Source organism: Triticum aestivum, chromosome 2A (assembly GCF_018294505.1).
Source record: "Triticum aestivum cultivar Chinese Spring chromosome 2A, IWGSC CS RefSeq v2.1, whole genome shotgun sequence".
Classification (NCBI taxonomy): domain Eukaryota; kingdom Viridiplantae; phylum Streptophyta; class Magnoliopsida; order Poales; family Poaceae; genus Triticum; species Triticum aestivum.
The window spans coordinates 737,672,666-737,684,788 of NC_057797.1; the positions used below are offsets into that span (position 1 = coordinate 737,672,666).

A 12,123-nucleotide genomic window follows, 5' to 3' on the forward strand; every position below is an offset into this window, starting at 1 on the left:
CACGCCGTCGTGCTGGCAGAACTCTCCCTCGACACTTTGCTGGATCAAGAGTTCGAGGGATGTCATCAAGATGAACGTGTGCAGAACCCGGAAGTGTCGTACGTTCGGTCCATGATCGGTCGGTACGAGAAGAAGTTTGACTACATCAACCGTGTTGTTAAATGCTTCCGCTTTCGGTCTACGAGGGTTGATACATCTCCAACATATTTATAATTTATGAAGTATTCATGTCGTTATATTATCATTATTGGATGTTTTACAATCATTTTATAGCAACTTTATATCATTTTTTGGGACTAACCTATTGACCGAATGCCAGTGCCAGTTGCTGTTTTTTGCTTGATTTTACATTGCAGAAAATCAATATCAAACGGAGTCCAAACACCGCGAAACTTTTTGTGGATTTTTTATGGGCCATAAGACTCCCGATGGGCCAAAGCAGCACCTGGGGGGTGCCCCAAGGGGGGCACAACCCACCAGGGCGCGCCCAGGTGGGTTGTGCCCACCTTGGTGGCCTCCCGTACCCCTTCTTTGCACTATAAATTCCCAAATATTCTGAAACCCTTCGGGGTTAACCTAGATCAGAAGTTCCGCCACTACAGGGCTTCGTAGCCACCGAAAACCAATCTAGACCCGTTCTGGCACCCTGCCGGAGGGGGGAATCATCTCCGGTGGCCATCTTCATCATCCCGACGGCCACCACGATGAGGAGGGAGTAGTCCACCCTCGGGGCTGAGGGTTTGTACCAGTGGCTATGTGTTTAATCTCTCTCTCTCATGATCTATATCATGGGCTTTGTTAGCATAGATGGATCATATGATGTTTCTCCCCTCTGTACTCTTGTTGTGATGAATTGAATCTTTACCCTTTGAAGTTTTTTCATGTCGGATTGAATGTTCATATTTGAGAACACATGATGTATGTCTTTCGGTATGAATAATTGAGGTGACAAATGGGGTATCATATTGATTCACTTGATATACATCATGGCACTCAACTTGCGGATTCCCGCGGTGATATTGGGTAATCTATGCATAGGGGTTGATGCACGTTTTTATTATCCTTTCTCCGATAGAAACTTTGCGATCTCTTTGTAGTTCTTTGTGTGGATTGAGTATTTTTAATATGAATATGCTTTGGTGTTATTTTAGTACGAACTCTAGGATAGATCGAATGAAAAAAATAGCTTTGCGTTATTTTAGTACGAACTCTTGAATAGATCGAGCGGAAAGAATAGCTTTGAGGTGGTCTCGTACCCTACAAACAATTTCGATCTTTTGTTGTCCGCTAATAGGAACTCGGGAGTGATTCTTTGTTGCACTTTGAGGGAGAATTATATGATCCAACTATGTTAGCACTGTTGAGAGATTGCACTAGCGAAAGTACGGACCCTAGGCCTCATTTTTAAGCATTGCAATACCGTATTTGTGCCTGGTTACTATTTGTTAGCTTGCTGTTTTTATTTATTCAGATTATAAAAATATATTTCTACCATCAATATTACACTTTTATCACCATCTCTTCACCGAACTAGTGCACCTATACAATTTGCCATTGTATTGGGTGTGTTGGGGACACAAGATATTTCTTGTATTTGGTTGCAGGGTCGTTTGAGAGAGACCATCTTCATCCTACACCTCTCACGGATTGATAACCTTAGGTCATCCACTTGAGGGAAAATTGCTACTGTCCTACAAGACTCTGCGCTTGGTGGCCCAACACGTGTCTACAAGAATAAAGTTGCATAGTAGACATCAAGCTCTTTTCTGGCGCCGTTGCCGGGGAGGTGAGTGCTTGAAGGTATATCTTTAGATCTTGCAATTGAATCTTTTAGTTTCTTGTTTTATCACTAGTTTGGTTTATAAAAGAAAACTACATAAAAAATAGAATTTAGGTTGCATCATATTATTGATCATCTTTATAATATCTTTCTTGAAAATGATGGTTCGAAAAAATGTGCTCAATTGTTAGAAGAAGAAGTCAATAAAATGCTTGGCACAAAATATTTGAATGATGAGCATGATTACATTGTTGTTAGTATGAATTCTTTGAATATCCAAAATGCTAATGATGATTGCACAAGTCATGACAAAAATGTTTCTTATAAGCATGTCAATTTTTGCGGAGTGAATTGAGATTGCAATTGAACACCAAAAAGGAAAGATAGATTTTGTAAGAAGCATAAATATTTAGAAACAAAAAAGATGCAAGAGAGGCTAGATGATTGTGCTGAAAGATTTAATTTTTTTCGCCATCCCTGTGAACTTTGCAATGAATGTGGTCATTTAAATCTCCAATGCAAATTGTTTCATGATCAAATCGTGTCCACAAATTGTGATAACTTGATTACCCTTGAGCACCATAAAGAGCTTAGTCTTCTTTTGGGGTATGAAAAAATGAAACGTATAACTAAGGGCATTCCAAAATTTAATCTTGAGAGATTTCTTGACTTTGATCTAGAGGAAATTTATATGTTTTGTGCGGTAAATTGCATTGAGAATCCTTATATTTCCAACTACCTAAAGACAAGAAAACAAATGGAATATGAAGAGAGTACTAATGAAAGGGAAAATGTTTCCCAATACCCTCCTAGTGTTTATTATGATGAATCAAGTAACAAGGAGGAGCTTCCTATCCAATCAATCTCTCCCACAAGAAGGTTGAAAAAATTAATTAAATCCACACATGATGTGGTGAAGAAGAAGAAAAGAAGAAAGAATAGTGGTAAAAAGGTATCTCTCCCAAATAATGTTTCTCCTATCACCATTGTGCCTCATGAAAGTGAATCAAATATGTTGATGGAGGATGATGATATTGAGTATGATTTTGTGATGCCTACTACTTTTTGTAATGATTATGATTGGGAAGACAACGATATCCCTTATGATCTTGAAAAATCTTTATAGCACTTGCTTGGAAGAATATGATAATGATGTTTTCTATACTATTGGTGCCATTCACGCTATTGATAATAATGATTGTGATGATATGCAAAACCACAAGCTTGGGGATGCTATGTTTAATGAGCATGATATATTTGAAGATTTATTTGTTGGAAATAATGCTTGTCCTAAGCTTGGGGATGCTTTGCTTAATGAATATGATCCTTTGATTCCTTCTACTTTCGATAAGAAAATTTATTATGATGATAGCATGCCTCCCACAGGTGTCAACTTTAGTAGTAAAAACCGTCAGGGCAGGACTGCTTTGTGCCACACGTGTGGCATTTATCATTTGGAAAATATTTTCTACTTCACGGGAACATATTGGACATTGACCCATAGCCTTAATATGCCGAGTTGCAAAAATTATTTGACATATGCTATCATTCGATGGATCAGTCGCCATGCAAATATTTTGACTTCAGCTGGCACTTTCAATTTACAGATAGTATCACAAATATGATCAGGTCTAGTACCCTGTGCTTGCATCCCTTGATGGAATTTACTTCGGTAACATGCGTCCCACTCAACATTATATGCAGTATTAACAGAGAAGCAATCAGAAAGAGTTAATGGCCATGCAAAAAAAATCTTCCATATGGTAAGACGCCAAAGGAATAGCGAAAATTCTATGCACATCAGCCGGCCAGAACATATTCCTTATCAAATCACTAACTCCAGACATCGCATTTGGTCCTCTGCTTGTGATAATTCTCCTTGCAGCACAATTTGGAATCCATTCATCGTTCCATATATCTATTTTACTTCCATCTCCAACCCTCTAGGTATAGACTTTTTTCAGAGTTTTTTTTCCTTCACAAATGCTTTGCCAAGTGAAAGAACTCCCATTCCTAGACTCAACATTCAACATATCTCCGATTGGTTAATATTCAGCTTTCAAAACCATAGCACATGGATTGTCAACTAATCTCCATGCCTGCTTAGCTGGTAGAGGTAAATTTAAACAATGTATATCTCTGAAGCCCATCGCCCTCTTCCGCCTGATATGCACATATCTGCCATCACACAAACCAGTGCATTTTCTTTGTATCAACATCATCGCCCCACCAAAACCTAAACGCATCATCAGTAGTCCCTTTACACATCTTTTTGGGGATTTTCACAAACATCGGAAAAGTTGGTATGGCTTGTGCCACAACTGGAAATAGCACTTCTTTCTCTCCAATGGACAAAAACTTTTCCTTCCATCCACTTATTCTCTTTGGTACCCTATATCAACAAGAAATTGAAAGAAGTCACTTCTATCAGCTCCCACAGTTGTCGAGAGCCCCAAGTATTTATTTGTTAAAGCTTCAGTCATTTTTTTGATAAAGGATGCTTTATTACTTAAAAAGTTTAAGCATTACAACCGGGCTCTGCATAACTGAGATGCACACAACCATAACGAAGTCCATGTTTCAGAAACATAAATAGAAAAAGGTGGAATACAAGTAATCGTGTGGAGACTGTATAACGCCTAAGACATAGGAGGGCCAATCCGAGGATCATGCTACGATCCATATCGGGTAAAAGTATCCCTCATTGTGGCCTCCAAGCATGTACACACCTCCGTAAATAGGTATCGATTCTCCACACGTTGTAGAGACGACCATAAACAAAGCGTACCAGTATATTTGTAGATAACTTGCATAAGAGAAGTACTTTTATCATTAAAAACGTTATCATTTCTACATAGCCAAAGTGAGTATATAGTGGCAAGCGCTCCATCCTGAGAAGAATTCTAAACATGTATTATATCTCATGTAACCAGTGACAAATATATTAGAAACACTACATGAAAGATACACGCCAGAAACTAGTTGGATGACTGGCCATATAGAACGAGCCAATTTGCATTGGAAAAACAAGTGTTTTATTGTTTCATCCTGATGACAAAACACACATTACGTAATTCCATGTCAATTCCTCTTAGTAAGGTTATACTTGCTAAGAATGACTCCTCAACGAAGATACCATGTAAATTTTTTATTCTTTTGCTGGGGCTGAAAAATATGCTAGATTTATGTTCACTAACCAGCTGGCCTGACACAACACAATATTCCAGAAGGATTCTTTTCAGACAGTCTGCATTCTCACATCAGCTTGCATCAATCTCAAAGAGTCGTCATCGAAAGGAGATTTGAAATGGTTAGTGCATCACAACATACACGAACACATTAATAAACTCGTTAACACCCCTCAATACATAGAAGAAATAAACACAGACATAACAAGTCTCCCTAACAAGCCCCCTCATAGGGATAAATTGTTGGCCAAAGGCTCCTCAGTCGCACTCAGCCAAGGGCGATAGCCCGTGGCCACACGCACACCCGGCCAGAGACGTCTGTCTTTCCGAACTGCATGTGATGCGATAAGAAAGTAGTATCGATGACAAAGGAGAGCCATCACAATCTGTTGAGCGGAGATATTACATTCAGGAAACAATCTTTCATGAACAGTTGAGTACAATAATGCTTGCTACGTCACCACACTGTCCAATGATAGACCAATTATCTCACTCGCTTGGAAGAAGCGGGTGGTACTCCTACTATACTTAAAACAAAGGCTTAATGTAATGATTAGTGGGCAGCAAGCACGAGACTACTTAATTATGCTTAGAAAGATTGCATGTATCGATCGACAGGTCGGGAGCACAACATGTGGCACGAGGGATTGTTAATTTGACTTTCCTAGCTAGACTTGACTGGCTGCTTACAAGATCGCCTTTCTTTTCTGCGAAATCTTACTAAGTAGCAAGTATACTTAACAGCGTGAACAATCACGCACATCAGTGTGACCAAGTTCACACTTGAGTCGGCATGCACGCAGATAAACCATGGAGCATGCATGTTTGTGTTGTTACTGAGACAGACCCTGATATGAGTTTGCTCGGATTTGCTCTCCAGGGTGAAAACTAAAAATCTAATCTTCGTGCATGGATCTAACGCTGTAACGCGTCGTTGCTGAAGCACTTTACTCATAGTCCGAGTGCTGTCAACGGTGGAATTTGATGTTGATGCTGGTTGCTACCGTATGCTTTAGTTTGGCACTTCGACAGGACTTTTGAGGGTCACGTTTTTTCCTTTTTGTCATTTGCGTGTGCTTTTGTGTTGGTTGTGTGTATCCTCATCATGTAGAAACCGGGTGCATATCCATAATACTTGTATTCTCTTGATATGACGTTATGGGTTAATAACCATACCCTTTATCAGAAAGAAAAACCGTGTTGAGCCAAAGAAAATCAGATCGACTCAAGACGGTAATGGCTAGGATTATATTCATGTTTACTAGATCTCTCTTTCGAATTAGCTGGGAGATACCGAGTATTGAGTATTGACTCGAGAAGTGCAGGTCGTTTCCAAGCCTAAACAAGCCAAAGAAAATCAGATCGAGATGCTACTACTCCAGCTCAGCGTAGCTTGCATTGGTGTGGCAGCATAGCTGCATAAGTAAGTAGCTGCAGAGACTCAAACATCATCACAGGACAGAGAGGCGACAATAGATTCACGCTCTGACCACACTTTGATCTGATCTATTCGGTACCTGACAGAGCCGTGGTAGCTCAAGCTCGCTGCCGGCATGGAGGTGGATGGCAAGAAGCCGTACGTCATCGCCGTGATCATACAGGTCATCGCCACCGGCATGCTCGTCACCTCCAAGGCGGCGTACAACCAGGGGTTCAACACCTACGTCTTCGTCTTCTACCGCCAGGCCGCCGCGTCTCTTCTCTTGCTGCCTCTCGCCATTGTCCTCGAAAGGTACTGCCTCAGAGCTAGCTATCTATCTGGTACTATTTGAGATATACTTCTAGCAACGGAACCATGCATGCAAGTAAGGTCGATGATGAGTTGCAAACTGATTCCCAGGAAAAACATGCGGTTAATGTCGTTCCGGTTGCTCATGAAGCTGTTCCTCTATGCCTTATTCGGGTAAGACGGCAAGTAAGCAACGCATGAAGTAAATTGCAAAAAATCATCACAATTGGCTCAAAGTTATCAATGCTTCAGGAAAAAGCCATCGGAAAACATGCATTTTGGTGGGTGTTTGATGACTTTTGCGCAATTGTGGTGGTTTTTTGCAATTTACTCATCGATTGCGGCACCTAATTAGCTGTTTATGTATGTGCAACAAATAGGAGATGAATGACTGATAGATATTTTCAGGACTACATTTAGCTTGAACCTGTACAACGTGAGCCTCAAGTTAACATCTGCTACCGTGGGGTCTGCGACCAGCAACTCCATGCCCGTGGTCACCTTCATCATAGCGCTACTGCTGAGGTAAGAACTAGTTGATCCGGCCAACTACTATTATATGATTATACTACTCTCTGTTTCATAATAATTGAACTAGAACCAGGACAAGAATTATGGAATAGAGGGAGTACTAAAGTTAATCAGTAGTAGTAGTAGTAGTAGTAGTAGTAGTACATACCTAGTGACTTGTACACTTGGCCGCAGGATGGAAGTGGTGAAGCTGAGGAGCCCCTCGGGCATGGCGAAGGTGGCCGGAGTCGTGCTCTGCCTCGCCGGGGTGCTCGCCATCGCCTTGTACGTGGGTCCGTCCCTGGACCCGGTGAACCACCACCGCGCCTTTGCTGCCGCAAACGGGGAGGCTGATGCGAAGAGGGGGACGTGGATCATGGGCACGTTGCTCATGGTGCTCGTCAACGTGACGTGGTCCCTGTGGATCGTCCTGCAGGCCGCGCTGCTCAAGGAGTTCCCCCACAAGCTGCTCGTCACGGCCACGCAGTGCGCCTTCAGCGCGGGCCAGTGCTTCGTCGTCGCGGCGGTCGCCGAGAGGGACTTCTCCCGGTGGCAGCTAGGGTTCGACGTCACACTGGTCGCCGTCCTCTACACCGTAGGGCTTCCCAATTATCTGTCTTGATAATGCTGCCAATGGATGTATGCATGGAGTGGTGGACTTATGTATGCATGGTTCAAAAATTCAGGGGTTTGTGGTGACGGGAGTGTCGTACTACCTGCAAGCATGGTGCGCGGACATGAGAGGGCCGGTCTTCCTCGCCGTGTGGAACCCGCTCTGCTTCGTCTTCACCATTTTCTGCTCCTCCTTCTTCCTCGGAGAGATTGTTCACCTCGGCAGGTACGTGACGATTTGACATCGAAGATCTTTCAACTGCACAACTGGTCTATCAGTCTATCCTTGCAAAACTCCACTTCATTTATTCTTCTTTTTCATTAATTTTGGCAGTATCTTGGGTGGAATTCTTCTCGTTGGAGGTCTGTACAGCGTGCTGTGGGGTAAAAGCAAAGAGATTCGGACTGCGCCATGTGATGAGCCGATTATGATCCATGGCGTGGGGGACGATAAATCTGCGGATGAGGAGGAGAAGAATGTTATTAGGAGCAGAGAAGTTAATGGGGAGATGGAGCACGATAAAGAAGCAACCATATCGCCTGCTGAACAAGTCTAAATTCATCGATTGAAGGAGGCTCCATCTTCTCATGGGATGCATCCATTATTCGAGTAACCGTGGACTCTGTCCAATTTAAACCACGGAGCAGGGTAACAGAAAAATAGGCTGTATTAAAGTTGAGGCATTTATTTTAAGGTGAAGGGAGTAGTTGCTTAACCTTTTACAAGTCCCCGTCACCTAAATTAACTTGCATACTACTAAGCCTTACACGGTTACACTGCAAATTTGAAGGTGTGCTACTTTTGGTCCATATGTTGTATATGTGCAGTAAGCCAGTAACACAGATGTGGATGGTTGGATGTTTGCCCCAAAAGTCTTTATAAATATAAGTTTGCATGTTCTATGCAACGGATCAATAAACTGTGATAAAAGAGTTTGCATGTTCTGTGCATTACAGGCTTACCGCATTATGGACCAGTGCGCGTGTACACCGTAGCAAAAAATGGGCAAAGATTTTTTTTCCACTTGAGCTTAGGACTTTGTCTAACAAAACTTGAGTTTAGGACTATTTGCACGAACCCTTGGAGAATGGTTCACCCAACTAGTATTTTTTGTGTGGCTTCTTGGCCGGCCAAACGTACTTCTGGTGGACCAAATCTACATACTATGACCGATGGACCCAACATCCCTCTGCCTGGTAATTTTTTTTATTGCTCAGTTTCTGGTTGCGGGCCTGGGAAGACCAGTCCCTGGGCCTTGTCCTAAGCCAACACTCCTGGGCATGGGCCTCCATTTTGATAGGCTTCAAAGCCTTGCTTGGCCGTCACTGCCAAGCATGGTCAACACGAAAAGAAATCATATGACCGCTCATTGCGACTAATTGTTGACTTTTTTTGTGAGGCAGACTAATTATTGACTAATCACACACGGAAGTGCATGGATGGACCAGGACAATCGAGCAGTCAAACAAGGAGTGGGAGATTTTCTTCCTTTCTCAAGACACTTTTGTTTTGTTTTTCTACTTTCTTCTATCTGTTTCCTTCCGGTTGATCTGTTTTCTCTTTTTTATTTCTTATTTGTTTTTCTAGTTATTTTTTTTCCTTTTTTATATTTATATTTCATAAACATTTTTTCAATTATTTTTTAAAATCATATTTGAACATTTCTTAAAATACCTGGAAATGTTTATGATTTGAGAAACTCTCTTAAATTGGGGAGCATTTTTTATAATTTCACAAACATTTTTATTAAAATATAGGGCATTTTTCAATCCATGAACATTTTCCTAAATTCGTGAATATTTTTTAAATACATAAGTATTTTTAAATATGGGAAAGTTTCTTAAATTAAAAAAAAAATTAAAGAGTTTTCAAGTTTGTAATCATTTACGAAAAAACTCAAAAAAACAATCAAAAATATCTTTCGAAATTTGTGTGCATTTTTTCGAATTTTGTGAATATTTTTAGTTAGCAGGCTTTCTAAAATTTCTAAAGATTCTTTTCATTTTTCAACAATATATTATTTAAATTTATCTAAACAGACCTAAGAGCGGAGTTTCCGTGGAAAATCAACTGTCGCGTAGAGGTACAGAGCGTCTGCGAGAGCTATGACTCGCAAGTGAGACATAACTCCACCCCGTGTTTAGCGCATTAGAGGCACGCTAGCCTTAATGGGATGGCCCATTTAAAAGCTTCTACAACGTTCTATTGATCAGTTTGGACTGGTGTTAGAAACTTCCATTTATTTTTTGTTTTTTCCGATTTTTGTGTTTTTCTGATTTTCTCCGATTTTCTTGTGTTTCTTATTTTATTACCCCTTTTCTTCTTTTTGTTTCCTTTTACTGTTTATTTTTCAAAATACATGTCTCCTTATTTTTAGTAAAAGTTGTATACTTTTTTGTATACGTGTGAAGCATTTTTTATGCATGTTGAACATTTTTCAAAGACAGGAGGAACATTTTTGTAAATACGATTGAAATTTTTTTAAATACATGTTAAAGATTTTTCGAACTTGTGTTCATTTTTAATGGTTTGAAACATTTGTTTAAATTACATGAACATTTTTTAGTTTGTATTAACAAAAAAATCAGGAACCTATTTTCAAATGTTTGATGTTCTTTCGAAATATTACAAACATTTTTTAACGGTATGAAACTTTATTAAATTTATCCAAACATTATTTACATTGTATAAAAATTGATGAAAAAGAATTCAACAAACATAAGTTTGGAATGCGTGAACATTTTTTGCAAATCACATGATTTTTTTTATAAATTTAATAATAAAAATACTCGTGATCGTGAACACGCGTGATCTCATCATGTTTATGTGGACTATTTGCTTCATTCAGACCATTTGTTGTGCTTGAATTTGAAATTAGAAAGTAGTAAGTTTGAATGTTGTTGGAATGTTCGAATTGTTGACATCAAAATTTGAATTAATATGATGCCAGAAACTAGTTTGAAATGTGGTTTAAGTTTGCAAGGGAAACGAGAAATAGCAAATGAATTTTATTTTGTGAGAAAATGCAAAGTTTGCATCTCGGTGGATTGACAGGAAGAAAGATGTACAACTGTACGACCCAATACTAGGCCGAACAGACGGGACTCTTCAGACAGGATTATGACCAACAACCGCCCAACATTGGAAAAATTATGACCAGCATAGGAAAATCTCGGCGTAGAAAGAAAACCTTGAGCACAGCCAATGAAAAAACGAAAGATCTCCATAAGAGGTTTGCGTAGATGTTAAAATTCCTATGAAGTGTAGTAGCATAGTAAATAAAAAATCCTTAGGAAAAACTCCCATAAGATTGAATCCTACATGTCAAATGCCGAACATAGGAAAAATCTTAAGCATCTCAATCCTTCTAAACACCTATGAAAAAACGTTTGAATCAAGTAGAAGCAAGGAAAAACAGCCTCTCCGGACCAGCTTGAGTTGCTGTCAGTACCCACTGTGCCACCACGTGGGAGTGACCCTTGATTGGTCGCACAAAGCAGCTGGGGGTTACGTCAACAGATTCCTCGAGCGGCCTAGGAGCACCACCACCCGATCACACACGAACATGCCGCGCAAACTCTCAGCTGACTAATAATTCGTTTGCGCGTCTAAGGCCCTGTCTCGAAAAAGCCGCAAAAGCAGAAGCAAAAACCAAACAAACAGGGCCTAAGATTTGCTATCCAACATCAGTTCCAGGCCTCAGAACTATTTCCGGTCTAATGATTCTGCGCGGCAAGCAAAGGCTTGACCAATGACTAGGAAACCAGTACTCCTACGTACGATGCCAAGCACACGCAGATGTCTACTCCTACCGCGTGGTATTAGCGAAATAGTTAACCAGCTGACGCTCCTGCTTGCTTCTCCGATCCCAAGCCTATAAATAACGGTCCACGGCCACCACCCTGTCCTATCTATCTCACCAGCGTAGCCATAGAAGCTCCATTTGCAGAAAGCTCAATCCAAGTCGCAGCAATGGTTAGGATGCTGGACCTCGCCGCCAACAAGGGCTTCGCCGCGCCCGGCAATGTCATCGGTCTAGCCTTCGCCTTCGTGGCCGTCGTCGCGGTCGTGGCCATCGCCGTGTTCAGCTGCTCTGATGGGGCGGACAAGTCAGACGCCAAGCACAAAAAGAAACGCAAGGCCCAACCCGTCGTTGTTGTTTTCGGCGGTGGAGGCTGCTAAGATCGTGCACACGAATCCTTCACGAGTGCGGACCCGGACAACTATGATAAGCTCTTTAATATTACAGCCATGTATTCCAGCCTACTGTGCCTTCTCTAGTACTATTATTACCACACCCTTG

The 12,123-nt window shown here is 41.0% G+C and overlaps 1 protein-coding gene across 2 annotated transcripts; it reads left to right on the top strand.

Annotated features, from left to right (window-relative positions):
- The first annotated feature begins 6,135 nt into the window (after positions 1 to 6,135).
- LOC123186323 (WAT1-related protein At5g64700) lies at positions 6,136 to 8,722 on the top strand. 2 transcript variants are annotated; one of them, XM_044598104.1, is made up of 7 exons: positions 6,136 to 6,391; positions 6,493 to 6,700; positions 6,809 to 6,871; positions 7,106 to 7,222; positions 7,403 to 7,802; positions 7,894 to 8,045; positions 8,154 to 8,722. In XM_044598104.1, the coding sequence occupies exons 2-7, from the start codon at positions 6,522 to 6,524 to the stop codon at positions 8,374 to 8,376; spliced, it is 1,134 nt and encodes a 377-aa protein (XP_044454039.1). In that variant the 5' UTR covers positions 6,136 to 6,391; positions 6,493 to 6,521; the 3' UTR covers positions 8,377 to 8,722. The 2 variants fall into 2 exon arrangements, with proteins under 2 accessions (XP_044454039.1, XP_044454038.1); XM_044598103.1 differs by lacking the exon at positions 6,136 to 6,391 and having other exon boundaries at positions 6,415 to 6,700.
- Positions 8,723 to 12,123: the final 3,401 nt, after the last annotated feature.